This window comes from Dipodomys merriami, unplaced genomic scaffold (assembly GCF_024711535.1).
Source record: "Dipodomys merriami isolate MVZ:Mamm:240054 unplaced genomic scaffold, mDipMer1.0.p SCAF_36, whole genome shotgun sequence".
Lineage (NCBI taxonomy): Eukaryota > Metazoa > Chordata > Mammalia > Rodentia > Heteromyidae > Dipodomys > Dipodomys merriami.
The window spans coordinates 3080160-3100323 of NW_027205159.1; the positions used below are offsets into that span (position 1 = coordinate 3080160).

General features: G+C 44.4%; 1 protein-coding gene across 2 annotated transcripts in view; it reads right to left on the minus strand.

Moving 5' to 3' along the window:
• Tbc1d8 (TBC1 domain family member 8) overlaps positions 1–20164 on the minus strand; it is a 125222-nt gene that overhangs the window by 27786 nt on the left and 77272 nt on the right. For both annotated transcript variants that reach the window (XM_069988542.1, XM_069988543.1), the window contains exons 5-9: positions 19635–19875; positions 9398–9605; positions 5928–6122; positions 4434–4607; positions 3235–3385 (exon numbers count right to left, since the gene is read on the minus strand). In XM_069988542.1, the coding sequence (XP_069844643.1) occupies positions 3235–3385; positions 4434–4607; positions 5928–6122; positions 9398–9605; positions 19635–19875 (969 nt within the window). The remainder of the gene's footprint in view (positions 1–3234; positions 3386–4433; positions 4608–5927; positions 6123–9397; positions 9606–19634; positions 19876–20164) is intronic.

Here is a 20164-nt window from a genome sequence, read left to right on the forward strand (position 1 = left end):
TATAAGTGTGAGACACCAGCACCACCAGACAAGTTTCTGTTTTGGTGGTACTGTGGATCAAACTCAGCATTATTCTTGCCAGGCAGGCACTCTACCACTTGAGCTATGACACCACAGGCCCTTTTTACATTGGTCATTTATGAGGTCCAGTCTTGCCTGACCAGCCTGGGTGGTGATCCTCCTACTTACACTTCCCTGAGTTGCTGGGGATGACAGGGGTACCTTACTATATAGCAGCCATTAAGTTGTACATCCCCTGTATCTGGGATAACAGGCATGCACTATAATGGCACCCAGCCATTGGTCCAGAGAGTATCTTGAACTTTTTATTGCCTAGGCTAGCCTCAAACTGCAAACTCCCAATTTCTACCTCCGAATAGCCAGAATCACAGGCTTGAGCCACTGAACTCAGCTTATCAAGGTCAATTTCTATTTATTTATTTACTTGCTTATTTGTTTATTGGTTGAACTAGAATTTTCGCTCAAGGCCTTTGGGCTTTTTGGCTTACTTCCTTGCTGTCATTCTACTACCTGAGCCACAATTCCAGCCAGCTTTTTGCTAGAATGGAATCTTCTGGGTTGGCTTTGAACTATGATCCTCAGGATATGAGCCTCCTGAGTAGATAGGATTATAGGTTTGACAAGGTCAGTTTTAAAGGAGATGAGATTGCTATGTCCAGACATCATATTAATCATGAGGTACTACAACGCAGAGACCCTGGCAATTTACACAAGGTCTACCGCTAACACAAGAAGGCTTCTCAGGCCTGCAGCTGGGAATTCACAGCTAAACCAAAGATAGGGGACTCTGTCTGCACATATACAGTGATCCCTCACTATTGCAGGAGTTATGTTCCAGAGACCCCAGTGATAGGTGAAAATCTACCAAATAGCAGTTTTATACTTATTATTTATATTTTAAGGCTTTATAAACCCTTCCCACTCTCCTATAAACCTTTCCCACTCTCTTATAAACACTTCATATGCTCTTAAACACTTTCTACACTCTTAAACCTATGTAATTTTAACAACATATAAAATTCTATATGGGTACTCACCAGTGAAGTACACTACAACTTGAATGATGAAGATCATGAATTATGTAGCTGTGCAGTACTGATGGCGATGAAGGTGATACCAATGACATGAATGTACTGCACAGCCAAGAAGAGCCTTACAGCTCTTCTGAAGGCACCATTGTACCATGTGCTTCATCAGGTGGTTCAGTATCTTCGCCCTGGGCCGTAACTTCTATTTCCACTAAAGGTGTAGGCATAACTAATCTCTTCGTCCAAGTGATGAACATAGTTATGGGGAGTTGCTGGCACTGCTTTTTGCTGAGTGAGAAGGTTTTTATAAACTGATATGCCACTCTTGATTGTATCTATGAAGTGCAATGAACAAAGCACCTGGGGGTCCCATTCTTTAGCCAATCGCTGAAGTTCTTTGGCCATTCTTTTTTTTAATTAAGTTTTTTATTGTGAAAACAGTGTACAAAAGGGTTACAGTTACATGAGCAAGGTAATGAGTACATTTCTTATCCAGCATTGTTGCCTCCTCCTTTGTTTTTCCCCTACCATCCCTTCCCTCCCACCTCCTCGGCTACACCCCTCCACTCCCCACTCTTTGGCTATTCTAACAATGTTTGCAAGACAATTGAGTGTTAGGCCAACCTCCTCCTCTTCTCCAACCCATAGTTCATCTTGTTCCTCATCCTCTTCTTCATTTGCTAACTTCATCTCATCCATGTTAAAAAACTTGTTCAGGGCTGGGAAGGTGGCTCAGTGGTAGAGCGCTTGCCTTGCATGCCTGAGGCCCTGGGTTTGATTCTCCCCAGCACCACATAAGCAAAAAGGAAAAAAGCCGGAAGTGGCACTGTGGATCAAGTGGTACAGCGCTAGCCTTGAGCTGAAGAGCTAAGGGACAGCGCCCAGGCCCAGAGTTCAGGCCCCACGACCGGACCAAAAAAAAAAAAAAAAAAACTTGTTCAGGCTTATAGCTCCCTTCCTTGATAACGGATTTCAATATGTTGTTCACATATTCCTTGGTTCTAGCTTTATCTACAGAGGCAGCTTCTCCATGCAGAAAAATGCCCTTGAGTCCAAAGCATCTTTGAAATTTGTCAAACCAACCCTTGCTGGCACCGAATGGGGTTGGTCTGGTGGAAGAAGCACCAACAGTCCTGCTTCTGTATTGTTGTCCTCGTCTTCATCCTCATCACAGTTGTGAACATTAGTACTTTCTGCAAAACTATCATAAAGTTTCTTGGCCTTTGTCTAATGGTGTTGGTATCCAGCAAGATATTCTTCTTCCTGCAGTCATTTATCCACAGGGCCAATGTAAACTCCATGCTCATACTGGCCTTATTGTGCAAAGTGTCCACCCACTTTGCAGTCTTGTTAAAAGTTATCATTGCCATAGACCTACTATTCTTCCTGTCTTTCTTTATGTGATGAACAGTAGATTTATTGCTCACATAATGGTGGCCTACAGCCCTGTGGCTTTTGCTTTCCTTTAACATGTCGAGAAGTTCCACCTTTTCTTTGATGGTAAGCATCTTCCTTTGGCACTTGGGTTCACTGCCAGAAGCCTTAGAGGTGCAGAACGTTTGGGTGGCATTACAGGAATTAAAATAAATTCTAGCTTTTATGAAAATTTCACAAAAACACAGCACCACAGAGCAACACTATGTTCAGTGACCAGATGTCGATGTGAAGTGGACAAGGAGAGATTTTGAAGGTACGAACACAGTGCAGGAGAGCAAATAGACAATCAGCATTCAGGATACAGAACATAGTTCTGTGATTGGTCACCTTCCATTCCATCAGCCAATAGTGTGCTGTGTACAATCTCATGTTGGCAAACTTGAGGAAGTGGTAGTGGTTTACTGTATTTCCATGTGTACAGTGCAGTGTTTATCCGCTGATATACTGTATTTTATTTCAATTTAATATTCTTTTAATGGGTTTGAGTTAACTTTTTTTGTTTTTATTATTGTTTTGAAATTTGTAGGCAACAATAATTAAAATCATAATTATATAAGTAAGTATCCACTGCAAAATTCCACACGAAAACTTTGCAATTCAGAATTAGATATGTATTTTTTTTTAACTCACAATATGGTGAAGCAGCAAAAAGTGGACCACAATATAGCGAGGAATGACTGTGTACTGCTTACCTCAGTATCTGGGTCTCCTCCAAAACTATTTGGCCAGATGGCACAGAGACACTTACCAGAAAAAAGGAGCCAGAGCCTTCCACGCAAAGATTCCGGGATCCCCATGGCTACAAGCTTCCGGATCTTCTCTGTGCGGAACATACACACGGTCCGGCCATACTCCACAAAGTGGTCATTCCATAGACTGATTTTGATCTGTTCTTGGGACTGTAAGTGGAAATACTTGTTAATGCATAGAGGCTTCTTTGTAGGACAGGTTTGTCCACAGCTGCCTAATACCCAACCCCAATCCCTAATGGCAGAATGAATGTCCTCACAGAATTGACTGTATGGACTAGAGGACAGAGCCAGTGATGTCTGAATTTATGCAGTACATATATTTCAACCTCAATTGGCACAAAAAAATGTTAAGATGAATAACCGGCCCTCCAAGACTTGAGAGACAGGGGAGAAAATTTATGAGAATCAAATGCAATTCCTAGCAAGGTGTTGATGGCTTATGCCTGAATTCCTAGGTATTCAGAAGGCTAAGATAGGAGAATTGTGGTTTGAAACCAGTCTGGGCAAAAAAGTCCATGAGACTGCTATCTCAAAAAAAAAGACAAAAACAAGCAAACAAAAAAGAACAAAACACTAACAGCTGATTACAGAAGATCCTTGGTGAGCAGGAAATAACTAGGCAATAATGTCACAGCCACCACCTGTTCCTCACGGCTGCTACCTGGCTTCCTGCCTGTTACGGCTGCATATCAAGGTACAATTTCTAGACCAGCTACACTTGTACATGATTTCTGCCCCAAAGTGGCCGTACATAGAAAATAAAAATCTATAAATGTAGCAAACACACTTTGAGCTCAGTAAAAACTAGAAGACAGGCATGTCAAAAAAAGGAATCCAGTAACAAAAAAAAGGAATCCAGTAACAAGGTGCTCACATGCCTTGGCAAGCAGAAGAAAGACTAGGAGCAGAATCACCTAGTAGCCCAGATGGACAGCACTACCAGATGCCCAGACCACATGGGATAGTGGCATTAGTCAAACACTAAGAGAACAAGTGGAGACAGCCAGCCACCCCTCCCCCAGCTGTCTGCCCAGAGGACAATGGGGAAAGGGAATGCTGACTGCCAAGGGTCTCCAACCACCCACCCACATCCACCAGCTCTTGAGACCACATTCTATAGTAATCAAAGGTGGGCAACCACCCATGCCCACTGCCCAGCTCTGTGTCCCTATCAGGACAGAGACACCTCACCCACCAGGCGGGAGTCAGGGCTCTGGCAGCCTGACCGCTGGTGGAAGACAGCAGTCAGGGGCTCAGGGTGCGGTGGGGGGCTCTTCTCACTTTCCTCATGATGTTGAGAAGACTCCACTGTAAGGTCCCCAAACTTGTGCTCACCACACATGCTTGCTGAGTAAAACACAGGGGATGTCTGCACGGCAGGAAGGAGAGAGAGTAAATAAGCACAATTATTGTGTGGCAATTCAAAATTAAATTGTATGCCTTATATCTTAAAGAAAAGTGTGTTATAAATAAAGCATGTCAGGCTGGGCCTATGGCTTAGTGGTAGAGTGCTTGCCTAGCATGCATGAAGCTGGGGGTTTGATTCCTCAGTGCCACATAAACAGAAAAAGCCAGAAGTGCCGCTGTGGCTCAAGTGGTAGAGTGCTAGTCTTGAGCAAAAAGAAGCTCAGGGGTAGTGCCCAGGCCCTGAGTTCAAACTCCATGACTGGAAAAAGAAAGAAAGAAAGAAAGAGAGAAGAGAAGAGGAGAAATGGAGAAGAAGGAAGGAGAGGGGAAAGGAAGAGAGGGGAGGGGGAAAAAAGAGAGGGGAGGGGAGGAGAATATAGGAAAGAGGAGGAAAAGGGAAGAAAAGGTATGGGAAAGGAGGGGAGGGGAGGGTCATAGAAGACAAGGTCTCAGTAAACACAGGTCCCAATTAATACGCTTAGCTTAAGAAATGACAAAGCTCCCACTCAGCATGTTACAGCTAGCCCTGAAACCTGTGAGGAAAGTACCCCACTGGCGCCTCTAAGTAACATTTACCCAGGTCACTCTATATTACCAAAGTGACACAGAGCTGGGCACTGGTGATTCATGCCTGTAATCCTAGCTACTCAGGATGCTGATATCTGATCAAGGTTCAACGCCAGCCTGAGCATGAAAGTCCATGAGATTCTTTTTAATATTTATTTATTTATTTATTTATTTATTTGCCAGTCCTGGGGCTTGAACTCTAGGCCTGGGCACTGTCCCTGAGTTTCTTTTGCTCAAGGCTAGCACTCTACCACATGAGCCACAGTGCCACTTCTGGCTTTTTCTGTATATGTGGTACTGAGGAATCGAACCCAGGGCTTCATGCATGCTAGGCAAGCACTCTACCACTAAGCCACGTTTCCAGACCCCTAAACTACAAAAAAAAAGCTGGAAGTGAAGCTATAGGTCAAGCAGCAGAACACTAGCCTTGAAAAAAGAAGCTAACAGAGAGAGCCCAGGCCCGGAGTTCAAGCCCCAGGGCCAGTGCACACAGATGCGCACACACACACACACACACACACACACACACACACACACACACACACACACACACGCACATGAAGTGACACAAGACACATGCACAAGCCCAACAGTGTCTGGTGTGTTTGTCTTAACAACCCAGTGGCCCATCTCTGTGTAGTTTCTGTGGAAGCACTGCCTGGAGTGTGGTTTAAGGGCTTTCTGTCATGGATGGCCACTCCGTGAAGACTCCTACCATGTCATCCTCACTGGAGGTGTCATATCGCACAGGGTGGTTGGCGTGAACCTGCTTGAGTCTCACTAGCAGGCTCTCCACCAAGATGTCTCTGTCCTTGAGCTCGATGAACTGGAAGGCCATCTTGCTCCGGATACTGACAATGATGGGGTTGGGCAGCAGGCTTGTGTCCTCCATCTTCTCGATGCTCACAATCTGCAGCACAGTGACATAGAGTTCAGCAAGGACCATTACAATCAGACTGCCAGTCACATTTCAGAAAATATCCCAAGACAGCAGGGAGCTGGTGACTCATGCCTCTAATCCTGGTTACTCAGGAGGCTGAGATGAGGATCATGCCTCCAAAACAGACCACAAAGACAAGTCTGAGACTTATCTCCAATTAAGCACCAAAAAGCTACAAGTGAAGCTATATAGCCCAAGTAGTAGAACACTAACCTTGGGCAAAAAAGTTCAGGGACACCACCAAGGCCTTGAATTAAAGCCCCAGAACCAGTGTTTAAAAAGCAATTTAAAAATATTTGTTTCCCTCAAGATAAATCTCCAGGCACCAACTGCTCATGCCTGTAATCCTAGCTACTTGAGAGGCTAGGAATGGACAGATTATGGTTCAAGGTAACCCAGGCAAAAATAAGTTCTCAAGATCTTTTCTCAAGTGACAAAAAGCCAGGCCCAAGCAGAAAACAAGACCTCGCCTCAAAATACCAAGTATAACTCTGGTGCCAATGGCTCACACCTGTAATCCTTCTCAGGAGGCTGAGATCTGAGGATCAAGGTTCCAAGCCAGCCTGGGCAGAAAAATCTGAGAGATTCTTATCTCTAATCACGCGCGCACATACACACACACACAAAGCTAGAAGTGGAAGTGTGACTCAAGTGACAGAAAGCCAGCCCTAAATGAGAAAGCTAAGGAAAAACACCCTGGCCCTGAGTGCAAGCCCAGTACTGGCACAATGACTGAATGAATGGATAAAGAAATGTATAAATGTATGTATGTATGTATGTATGTATGTATGTAATGGTGTAAAAAAACAAAAAATACAGTACAGCTGGGCGCCGGTGGCTCACGCCTGTAATCCTAGCTACTCAGGAGGCTGAGATCTGAGGATTGCAGTTCAAAGCCAGCCCAGGCAGGAAAGTCTGTTGAGACTCTTATCTCCAATTAAACACCAGAAAACCAGAAGTGGCTCTGTGTGTCAAGTGGTAATTAGCCTTAAGCTAAAGAGTTGAGGGACAGTGCCCAAGCCCAGAGTTCAAGTCCCATAACCGACAAAAACAAATTTTTTTTAAAAAGTACAAAAGGGGTATGGTCTGGGGGTGTGGCTTAGCCAAACAGAGACAGCCTAGCAAGCATAAGCCTCAAATCCAAATGCAAGTGCCATCAAAAAATAAATTTACGGCTGGGTGCCAGGAAAGTCTGTGAGATTCTTATCTCCAATTAACTACCACAAAACCAGAAGTGGCACTGTGGCTCCAAGTAGTAGAACACTAGCCTTGAGCAAAAAGAGCTCAGCAACAGTGCCAGGCCCCAAGTTCAAGCCCCACAACCCACAAAAACTAAGAAATAAAAATAAATAACTAAGTTTACAAAATTAAGAAAATACCCCAGGATAGAAAGTAAAGGTGAAAAGGGGCAAAGCAGCATTACCCAAAAAAGACTGGAAAGTGGCAGCACCCTGAGGAGACATCAGCAGAAAAATGGATAAGCAAACTGTGGTTTAGGCAGATACCAGAATATCATTCAGCCTTCAGAAAGGAATTTGACTCATACTGGTGGTTTATCCCTGTAATATTAGTTACTTAGGAGGCTAAGATCTGAGGATTGTGACTCAAAATAAGTCCAGGCAAGAAAGTCTGTGAGACTCTTATCTCTGATAAACTACTCAGAAAAATCTGGAAGTAGCACTGTGGCTCATGAGGTAGAGCACTAGCCTGCTGCAAAAGCAGCTCAGGAACAACACTCAGGCCCTGAGTTCAAGCCCCAGGACCTGAACCCCCCAAAAAATAAAATGGAATTCTGACAAATGCCTCAATATGGATGAACCTTCAGGACATCATACTACATGAATCAATCCAATCACAAAAAGACAAATACTCTATGCGTCTACTTATTCAAGGTACCTAGAGTAGATATTGTAAGGAACTGGCCATCTGGTAGATGCCAAGAGTAGGGGTCAGGTCAGGATAGACAGGGCAGTTAGTATTTAATGAGAGAATTTCAAGTTGGGAGGATATAAAAGTCCTAGAAGATAGTATTAGTAGATACTGAACAATGTGAATTACTAAGTATCACTGAACTGTACACTTAAAAAAAATTAGTTTGTTATGTATATGTTGCCAGAAAAAAATTACGTGAGGCATGTTCCAAATTTCTCCTTCCACTAATAAGAATGTTTGTATAATGAACACATCCACTGCAGAACAATGCATGGAGGTAGGACATTATGAATGGATGAGGTAGAGTGTTATGAATGAAAAGCCTGAGTCCACTTAAGAACAAGGCTCAGGGCCTATAACACAAGACCCAAGACTCCTGCATCTTGAAGAATCAGCTGGGGATACCTGACTTCAAAGGACTCAGCTGCTCAGAACTTGGAGTAAACTCAGTTTGTTCCCCACTAGTTCCAAAAAGAAAATTACAGAGTTTTATAGGAGAAAAGAACTTGATTCATACTGAAGAAACAATTGTTAGTTTTTCAACTGAAATTAGAGGAGATTATAAAAGCCAAGCCATGTGTCATTTATTTTCAAAAGGTAAAGCTTTTTATAGGTTGCTTTTTTTTTTTTGCAGGTGGAAGAGGACGATTCATTTCTAAAGGTTGTTGGAAAAGCTTTAATTGCTAAGCATGTATTTTTTAATAACAGCTTTATCAACAATGTGGAGGTTAGAATACTCTGTTTATACCCATCACCTCTAGATAAATTTCAGGTTGCCAAAGCAACAAAAGAAAAAGCCACAGCCAAATGGATAATGGTCCAATTTAGGCTCTGCTCCCCTCTGAATGGCCACCCTTCTAGATGTCCATCTTCACACAGCAAAGGCATGTCATGTGAACATCCCTTCTGGAGCTCCAGCTCACAGCCAGTATCACTAGTTTCTGTGGACTGGATATAGCTCGAATGTGTCTTCCAAGGGCGCATGTGTTGTATACTTGGTCCCTAATAGGGCAATATTAAGAGATAGTACAGCCAAGAACAGGTGGGACCAAGTGAAAGTGGTTAGGTCATCGGAAGTATTGCCCTGAGAAGGGATTAAAACAGTTCTCATAGGACCCTGGCTAGTCCCCAGTAGATGGGTTGTTACAAAAGAGCCAGACTGGCCCTTCCATGCTTCCTGTCTTTATCCTCTTTTCACACATTCTCCCACCACCGTGATGCCATTCACCAAGAAGAAGGCCACTGGAAAGCTGAGCAGGAACTTGCCACCATACTTCTAAGCCCTCAAAATTGTTGAGCTAAGCAAACCCTACCTCTCGGAGTGGAAGGACAACATTACAGCAGCCATCTTCTCTGCTGGCAAAACAGATGTAGCTGTCAGAGGTGAACATTCGGCCCACTGTGTGGCAGCGACTGAAGGGCGTCCACAAGGAGCAGTCCACAACTGCCTGCAGCTTCTCTTTTCTCGGCAACCTGAAGAACGCCCGGAAGAACTCGTTCTGTGCTCTGGCTTCGAGATCCCTGGTGAAGGCCGAGCAGGGGAGAATAAGAGGCAGGAAGAGTGAATGTATATATAAGATTACTAAAGAAAATACTTTGAAGCCTACTGGCACAACCTGAGAACTGAGTGAATGCAAAAGGTTGTACTTCTGCAGCCAGTTTATCTCCCATGCTCCAATTTCCTAACAGAGAATGTTGTCTGCAGAGAGAAATAATTGGAGAACCTTGGGTCAAGGTAAGCAGATTTTCTTGGTTTGAGTAGTATAAGGAATGACCACAGAAATGGCCTAAGAAATCCAAAAGTATCAAAAAGTCAGGTAGTGTCAGGTGATAGTGTTCATGCCTATAATCCTAGCTCCTCAGGAGGCTGAGATCTGAGGACTGCAGTTTGAAACCAGCCTAGGCAAAAAAAGCCTATGAGACTCTGGTCTCCAATTAACTACCAAAAGCCGAAAGTGGAGCTAGGGTTCAAAGGTAGAGTGTCCACCTGGAAAACACAGAGCCTGAGGCCCTGAGTTCAAACACCAGTACCAGTACCAAAAAAAAAAAAAAAAAAGCTGGATGGTAAGTGCTGGTGAGGATGTGAGTGGAAAATGAGCTAGCAAGAATCTGCAAAGTTAAAAATAAACCACATAGGGGCCGGGAAGATGGCTCAGTGGTAGAGTGCTTGCCTTGCATGCCTGAGGCCCTGGGTTCAATTCCTCAGCACCACATAAGCGAAAAAAGAAAAGATTGGCTCAAGTGGTAGAGCGCTAGCCTTGAGCTGAAGAGCTGAGGGACAGCGCCCAGGCCCAGAGTTCAGGCCCCACTACTGGACCCAAAAAAAAAAAAAAAAAACCCACATACTCCCAAATTTCACTCCTAGTTATATCTACCCAACAAAACTTAATTCCACTTACAAACTTGCCCATACATTTTTTTTTTTTGGTCAGTCATGGGGCTTGAACTCTGGGCTTGGGTGCTGTACTTCAGCTCGTCAGCTCAAGGCAAGCACTCTACCACTTGAGCCACAGTGCCACTTCTGGCTTTCTTTTTTTTTTTCTGCTTATGCGGCGCTGAGGAGTCGAACCCAGGGCCTCATGCATGCAAGGCAAGCGCTCTACCACTGAGCCACCTTCCCTGCCCTGACCATACATTTTTATAGCAGTATTATTCATAATAACCAAAAAGTAGGAGCTACTCAAATGTCCACCAATTGTTTGGATAAGCAAAATGTGGCCCATCCCTGTAACTGGGTAGATATTATACAGCCATAGCAGTAGGAATGCACTCCGGGACTTGAGGAAGCAGAAAGCACTGTGTTTGAAGAAAGTAGAAAGAAAGGTCACACACACTGCTCCATTCCACTGAGAGGAAATATCCACACCAGACAGTGGAGAGAGGCAGCTAACAAGCTAATGATGGCTGAGAAATTGGAGGACAGGAGAAATAGCCAGTCAATGCTCCTTAACATGGGGTTGACTTTGGAGGTGATAAAACAACAATATTGATTGATGTGTTGGATGCACAATTCTATGAATAGTGTAGAAAACTGTGTGGTGAAATGGATGGTATGTAATTAAATAGAAGAAGAAGAAAAAGGAGAAAGAGGAGGAGGAGGAGGAGGAAGAGGAGGAGGAGGAGGTGGTGATATAGGTGAAGGAGGAGAAGAGGAGCCTGTGGAAGGGGAGCAAGGCAAGGCATTGTGAACTCTCCAGAAGTTAACCTGCAAGAGAGCAAGGCATGGGATGGTCAAGATGACCAAGCTCCCAAGGGCAACCATGTCCAACATATTTAAATGTAAATGAAAGACAGTCTCCTAAGAGAGCAGGAAGATGGCTACCACAGCTGGAAAGCACAAGAGAAGGGGTGAGGAGAGGCTGGCCGCTCAGTCCTAAGCTACAATGGAGAAGGAAGAGTCTGCTCTACTCTACTGTGGCCCAATATGGTAGGTGATCATAAGACACATCAATGTACCACATGGTACATGTGGACCTGAGCCCCCAATTCTCTTGGGTATATATAAGTAGGAATGAGAGTTCTTTTTTGTTTTTGTTTTTGCTTTTGTTTTTTTTTGGGGGGGGTTGTTTTTTGTCAGTCGTGAGGCTTGAACTCTGGGCCTGGGCGCTGTCCCTCAGCTCTTCAGCTCAAGGCAAGTGCTCTACCACTGGGCTGGCTCTGAACTGTAATCTTCAGATCTCAGCCTCCTGAGTAGCTAGGATTACAGGTGTGAGCCACCAGCACCTGGTGGAATGAGATTTCTTACATGCTAGAGCAAAAGATCTTTAATATTTTTACCAAAAAATTATAAATGTTTCAAAAGTTATACTTAACCTAAGCATCACATAACATACACAAATATGAAAAATCACATAGTACCCCATTCACATGTACAATTCCTATGTTTTCAGTATCAATTTGAAAAGCAAATGGCTCATGCCTGTAATCCTAGCTACTCAAAAGGCTGAAATATGAACATCATGATATGAAGCCAGTCAGGACAGAAAAGAGACTCTTATCACCAATTAACCACCAAAACTCAGCACTGGAGCTGTGGCTCAAGTGATAGATTGCTAGCCTTCAGTTCAGAAAGCTAAGGGAGGGTGCCCAGGCTAAAATTCAAGTCCCAGTGAGGGCACAAAACAAATTTAAGAAGAGGTGAGTGTGTAGCTCAGCAGTATATTATTAGCATTGCAAGCAGAAAGCTCAGTTATGGGTGTATGGTGGTGGTGGTGGTGGTGGTGGTGGTGGTGGTGGTGGTGGTGGTGGTGGTGGTGGTGGTGATGGTGGTTGTGTGTGTGTGTGTGTGTGTGTGTGTGTGTGTGTGTGTGTGTGTGTACACAGACATACTTTGGAGCCCATACAGTGTTTTACCACTTGAGCCACACCTCCATCCCCAGCTTGTGGGGGTGTAGTCATGGGGATTTAATACAGCCTGGGCACTGCCCCTGAGCTTTTTTTGTGCAAAGCTAGTGTTCTACCATTTGAGCCTAGCTTTCTGGGTGGTGAACTGGAGGTAAGAATGTCACAGACTTTCCTGCCTAGGCTGGCCACGAACCATGATCCTCAGATCTCAGCCTCCTGCATAGCTGGATTACAGGTACAAGCCACTTATGTCCCACATACTTAAATATCTGGTGTAGCTGACATGAAGACAGCACCATGAGTAGTGAGATCAGCTCCTTATGCAGACCAGAGGAAGAGCATCCTTTGTCTGTTTCTACAAAGGTAGCAATTTTAATGCTAAATCCATCAGCTGCCTTTTCTGAACAGCCTCAAAAGCAAAGCTTCCTAGATGCAGCTTGCTCCTCAGACCTTCCAGTACCTGCAACTGTCTCCATTAAAGACACAGAAAGGCCACACAACCATCATGTCCTAAGATGGCAGCCAGCACAGGTCTGGGAGATGGACTTGGTTCACAACCTCCCCCTCCTCCCCTAGTGCTAATGTGCACAGGCCAAAGCAATCACTCTAGCAGTGCTAGAGCTGAGACTAGCAGAGAAAGTACAGCCTGACCACATGCCACCAGGCAAGCCTGTCACTATGCTGGCATGAATGTAGTTGATCAAAACTTTATGTCTGCTGTTGCAGCTGAAATCAATATGTACAATTCCCACATGGCAACTAAACAGAAAGTTCTAGATTCTATATAAACAGCTTATAAAAACTCACATTTAATTTCTAAGAACATAGACCAAGAAAGTTAAGAGGTAGAGTTCACTGATTTCTTTACCATTTCAGAAGATCACATAAAGACACATCAAATATAGGTGTCCTGCCCTCCTCTCCAGCCAATGGTCCAGAGCACTGTTAGGAAGCTCACATATCACCTGTCACTCCACCCGATCATCTGGGCCACACATGTGACGGGACTGTATCAGCCAGCTTGATGCTGTTTTTAGGCCAAAGGCTCCCCAGCAAGCTGGGCAGGTGAACCATCCGGGTTAGCTCAGTTTCAAGGGTTTCACATCTATGAATGATACAGGACACCCCAGCCACAGCTCCTTCTAAAGCACACAAAGGCTTTCCCTGGGTGGCTCTTAGTTATGTGACCATCCCAGGCCAGTGCCTCATCCTTTGAAACTAGAAAATGGTACTAAGTGCTAGGGGTTCACACCTTAATTCTAGTTACTCAGGAGGCTGCGATCTGTGGATCATGGTTCAAAGCCAGGCCAGGCAAAAAAGCCTATGAGACTCTGATCTCCAATTAACCACTAAAACACTAGATGTGGAGCTGTGGCTCAAGTGGTAGAACACCAGCCGGGTGGATAGGTGGATGGATGGATAAAGAATTTGGGAAATGCCAAATCTAGCCTTTAAGACAGAAAGGAGTGAGGAAACTCAAAGCTACTGTGTACTCAGAACATCTCGTTCCTCAGATGAATTCTCTGTGACCGCCAGAGTCCTAAGCAAATGACAGAATGACACTCTAGTGTGGTAGCTTGTTCCTAAAGAACATGAAGCCCTCCCAGCCCTAGCACTTGGGGCTCTGCAGGTTCCTTCCCTTGGAAATCCATCCACCCAGATGCCCCAAGAGACCAGAACCTCAACAAGACAGGGCATCTGAGACTTTTCAAAGAAGTTCCTGCCTTCATCCTTTTAGCTGCCCCAGTAGTAATGGAATCATTCCTGCAGCTCCAGGTCTGGGGGGAGGGGCTGCGAGGAAGATGACAAGAGCTTCCTGCAAGGTGAGGACTGGTGGGGCTGCAGAGCCCCAGAGCTGTCAACCTGCTCCAGTGCAGGGCTCAGCTTGGGTCACATGCATGGGAAGGGAGCGCTCATACACATGCACACACAGCAAGGACTGCATGAAGGGGTAGAAACGGACAGGAAGAAGTTAAAGGGATCTGAAAAGTCAGAAAGCACTTGTGCCATGGGAGCAGGTTCCACACACAATACAACTTGGCATTTTGTCAGTAAGTGCAGTCAGTCAAGATAGCTTAGGCAGATTTAGTCATGGCCCGCACCTCTCCAATCACCTCTGCTCCCCAAACATGGCTGTCTACCTTCTCTCTCCCTCTTACTTCCTATCTCCTCCCTCTATGAGTTCTGGGCAGTCCCTCCCAGCCCTCACTTGCTTGTCTCTAAGCTCTGACGACAAGACATGCTAAGGAGTCCAGAGCGCAGGTCTCCTATGCACCTGGTGAGCTGGGCAATGGTGGGTGCCAAGTCCTGCCAGCACTCACTCACTGCATAGATCCCAGGTGTCAAGGCACTCTCCTTCCTTCTCCTACACAGGTCCAAGCCTGGCTCTAGCCAGGATCCAAAGGCCCCCACAAAGGCACAACAGGACCAGAGTGATTAAGCACTGAGGTTCATGCCCTCAAGGGCATTGCTGGAAATCTCTTAGATGGAGAAAGTAGGGGGAGGGGGAGGGAAAGAGAAAGAGGGGAGGGGAGGGGAAGAGAGACATTCCAGCACTGCTGGCTGGGCCTGAGCTAGGGAGACTGTTTTCCTAAACTTTCAGACCTGGGTTCTCTTGGCAGGGTGCCAAGGGCACTGACTCATTACCTGTTTACACCCACAGGCCTCGGTCTCCATGACAAAAGCTGCCTGCAGTGACAACTGCCAGGCAAAGGGCTGGCAACTCTACCTTCCACTTTGGGAGGAAGTCATAGTCCCGGGCAACAATCCATGTCCCCAAGGTATGTCTGACCACCCAAGAGCTCCTGGACCACCCATCCCAAGGATCCTTTGTGTCATTACCTTATTCTTCTCTCTTCTCTCTTTAACAATTCCCAGAGTAGACTGTGGGGGCAGGGTGGGGCAGCTGGCAGAACTACACTGAATTTGGGAGCATAAACAAATATGGCCAACACTGATAGTTGTTTTTTACCCCCAAATGATTTTACCAGTAAAAAATTAGCTGCTGGAGAAGTCTGGGCTTCCTCTTCATTCCTCACTTCTAATAAACGTCTACCTAGAAGTATGGCTCAATCACACCTTACCTGGAATCCAGGTAAGCCTATGGCTTAGCAGCATACCTAAAGCTGTTAGAAGGCTCCTTTGCCTACCTGGGACAATGTGGTGGCAATTCACAGGTGAATAGGAACCAGATCTAGGTGGTACCTGGTCTCATACAACATTTTTTCAGAGATTTGTAATAGTGGCTTTTTCCATTTTGAACAAATATTTGTAAGGTAGTAAAAAGAACTTGGATGCCAACTACCACAGAGATGAGAGATATTCTGTGTGCTTCCCACAATACCAGGTTGACTTCCTTTTAAAACAGACACAGATGGATCCAGAGACTGTCAACCCAGCCAGGCAGAGAGTGAGCACCTGACACTAAGCATCACAAAACCAAAGAACAGACTCCAGGGGTCCCTTTCAGAACAGGAATGCTCTGATGATCAGAGGCAATCCAAACCACGTAAAATTTATTGGACTTACACCAAAGGAGACCAGTTTTCTGCCAAGAAGAAAACTGTAATCCTAAACTACTCAGGAGGCTGAGATCTGAACTGCAATTCAAAGCCAGCCCAGGCAGGAAAGCCTGTGAGACTCTAATCTCCAACTAACCACCGAAAAGCCAGAAATGGAGGAATGGAGGTGTGGCTCATGTGGTAGAACACTAGCCTTGAGTAAAAGAGCTAAGGGACAGTGCCCAGGCCCTGAGTTCAAGCCCCAGTACACGCACACACATGCATGTACATGCGCGCACGTGCACATACATACACACACACACACACACACACACACACACACACACACACACACACACACAAAGACTTTCTCAGAAAGTTGTCTTACATATACACAAACACACACATACAAGACTTTCTCAGTTGTCCTTCCAAATGGCTTCATACAAAAGCACATGACCTGGCCAGGAGCCTGTATCTCATGCCTATAATCCTAGATACTCAGGAGGCTGAGATCTGAGGGTCACGGTTCAAAGCCAGCCCAGGCAGAAAAGTCCATGAGACTCTTATCTCCAATAAACCACCAGAAAACCGGAAGTGGCACTGTGGCTCAAGTGGTAGAGTGCTAGCCTTGGGCTGAAGAGCTGAGGGACAGCGCCCAGGCCCAGAGTTCAAGCCCTACAACCCACCAAAAAAAAAAAAAAAAAAAGAGAAGAAAAGAAAAGAAAAGAAAGAAAGCATATGACCAGGCTGGGAATGTGGCTTAGTGGTAGAGTGCTTGCCTAGCATGCATGAAGTCCTGAGTTCAATTCCTCAGTACCACATAAACAGGGGGCAAAAAAGCCAGAAGTGACACTGTGGCTCAAGTGGTAGAAAGCTAAACTTGTGCAAAAGAAGCTCAGGGATAGTGCCCAGGCCCAGAGTTCAAGCCCCAGGACTGGCAAAAAAAAAAAAAGGCAGCACATAGTCTGTGCTTTACTCATTTCTTTGGATACCTTCAAGAAAACCCAGTAAAAAGGCAGAGAGAAATGTTAGAAGAGATCCACTTTTAAAAATTAAGTAAATAACTAATGGTTCTTTAAAACATAATTATTATATGATGTTCTACTTCTAGATACTCAAGAGAATTAGAAGCAGAGGCTTGGAAAAATATGTATACCACAATTATCATAATATTATTTGCAACAGCCAGAAAATGGAAATAACCTGTGTGCGTGGATAGAGGAATATCCACTTGTGATGGAATATCAGCCTTAAAAAAAAGAAGTCTGATACATGCTTTCACCCAGATAAGCCTTGAGGACATCAGTCTAAGTGAAATGAGCCATATGCAAAAAGACAATGCTACATGATTCCATTCACACAGGGGACTTAGCCAACTTCCTAGAGATGGAATAGAAAGGTAGCTGACAAAAGCTGGAGAAAGGCCAAATAGGGAGTCAGTGTTACTGGTTGCAGTTTCAGTTATGCAATGTAAGAAGCATTCTGGAGAAGGATGGTGGTAGTGGTTGCACATCAATGCACTTAATGCACTTAAAACTGCACTTAAAGACAATGCACTTAAAAACAGTTAAAGTGGCCGGGTGCCAGTGGCTCACGCCTATAATCCTAACTACTTAGGAGGTTGAATCTGAGGATCATGGTTTGAAGCCAGCCCAGGCTGAAAAGTCCCTGTGAAACTCTTATCTCCAATTAACCCAGGGAAGTAGCACTGTGACTTAAGTGGTAGAGCACTAACCTTGAGCACAAAGAGGCTCAGGGACAGCACTCAGGCCCTGAGTTCAAGCCCCACAAGCAACAACAACAACAAAAATTATGTGATATAAATAATAATAATTGCTACATGCTTGTAACTACAACAAAAGATTTCATTTAACAGTAATACCGGTGGGCTTATACCTATCATCCTAACTAATCAGGAGGCTGAGACTTGGAAGATCACAATTTGAAGTCAGTCCTAGTAGAAACATTCAGGAGATTGATTTTCAAAACAACCAGCAAAAAGCCAAACTGGAGGCATAGTTCAAGTGGTAAAGTGCCAGCAAGCTATTAAAGGCTCTGAGTTCAAGCTTAATGGTGGAAAATATTCAAATAGTAGTGAAGGATTCTGTAACTACATTTAACACATCTATCTATCCAGGCATCACTTTATAGTAACTTGTTTCGCAAAGAACACCTTTTTAACACCATTATATCCATTTAGCACTGATTCAGTCAGAATCCATAAGCTTCAAGATCAACATGACGCTCACATACCATCCTCTGCACTTCTGATGAACTTAACGTGATAGCTAAAGCAATGACGCTACAATTTTCCATGAATAGGATCAATTGGGGTCAAACTGTAAACAATATTGACATACTATTTTTGTCAAATTAGCATCTAAATAAATTCAGCTGTCTCCAAAACTTTTTCTACAAAGTATTTTAATATAACAAAATGCTCAGTGGTAGAGTACATGTCTAGCATGCAAAAGGCCCTGGGTTTATGTATACCACTGCAAATACAAATGGATGAATGTTCACCAGCAAAGTATAATCCATAACAGATTCCTATCATGGTGAGGCCTATATTATATGTTCTAGAAAGTTCTCCCCTGCCACCCTCCTTTGGTACCAGTAACAGGGTTTGAACTCAGGGGCCTTGAGCTCTTGCTCAGCTTTTTCCCTCATAACTGGTATTCTACCACTTGAGCCACACTTACAGTTCCTAGAAGTATCTTTTTTTTGCCAGTTCTGGGGCTTGAACTCAGGGCCTGGGCACTGTCCCTAGGCTTCTTTTTGCTCAACGCTAGCACGCTACTGCTTGAGCCATAGCACCACTTCCAGCTTTTTCTGTTTATGTGGTACTGAGGAATCGAACCCAGGGCTTCATGCATGCTAGGCAAGCATTCCACCACTAAGCCACATTCCCAGGCCCTAGAAGTACTTTTTATGAATATCAGTTTTTAAATATCTGAAAAATGGGATCTGGATCCATAAATCAAAGCCTGCTGAATAAAGAAAATAAGTACTAATCACTTCTAATTGTTATCTCTATCACGATTAACAACTTAAAAAATCTGGATGATTCTTTAAGGGCAATTATAAACTTTAAATATAGCTGGGTGCCTATGGCTCATCCTTGTAATCCTAACTACTCAGGAGACTGAGATCTGGAGCATCATGGTTGGAAACAGAAAAGTCTGCAAGACTCCATCTCCAATGAGCCAGCAAAAAGAGGTTAGAGGTATGGCTCAAGTAGTAAGGCACTGGGCCTGAGCAAGTAAGCAGAGAATGCAGGCCTTGCGTCCCAAAACCCTTTTGTGTGGCTCTCAGTGTCCACAAGGTCTGCATCCTTGGTTTCAACCAACCATCAATCAAACCACCAGAAAAAAAAAAAAAAAAAAACAACTCTCTACTAAATACAGTCTTTTTTCCTGCTGGTTTTTTTTTTTTTCTGAATAATGCAGTATAACAAACAATATTACACAGCATGTATATTTCATTACATCATAAGTCAGCTGGAAATGGGGAGGATACAGGTCACATCAAACACTTTGCCATTTATATAAGAGATCGTAGCATTCACAGGGAATGGTGTGTGCAGAGATCCTGGAACCCATCCCCTGGGAATACGGAGAGACAGCTCTATACTTAAGGCCATCAAAAAACTGAGGCCTGAGTCCACTGAACCCTGAGGGTCACTGGGGAACAAAAGCTCTACCTCTTGGTGATCTGGCTTGGCTCCTGCAGGTCAGGGTCCAAGTCAAACACCTCATTATCCAGCAGCCTCCGGAGTGTCACATCAGCCAGCTGCTCCATGATCCGAAACACTTCATCCAGGTTCAGAAACATGGAAAAGTCACGCTCCTTGTTCTGTGTGGTGATCCGAATGGTATCCGTCAGGAAGACATTAGACGTTCTTTCCAGTTTCTGGATATCAACCCACGGGATCACAAGTTTAACTGCAAGAGAAAAAAGGTGAGCACATGTTCTACCAGGCTACTGGAGCTGACTGAGCTGGTCATCAAGCAACATCCAAAGCTTTCCTCCAGATAAAATGCAAAAGTCTCTTAAGCCTAGTGAGGGGGAGAGCACAGACATGACTGTGAATTATGGAATATCAGGTAAGCAATACACAAACTTTCTAAGACTATATTTAACAATCGTGTAATGTTTTTCAATCCACATGAATTCTGACTCCAAAACCAGAGTTCCTTGGGCAAGGTAATAGAAAAAAAAATGCCTAAAAGG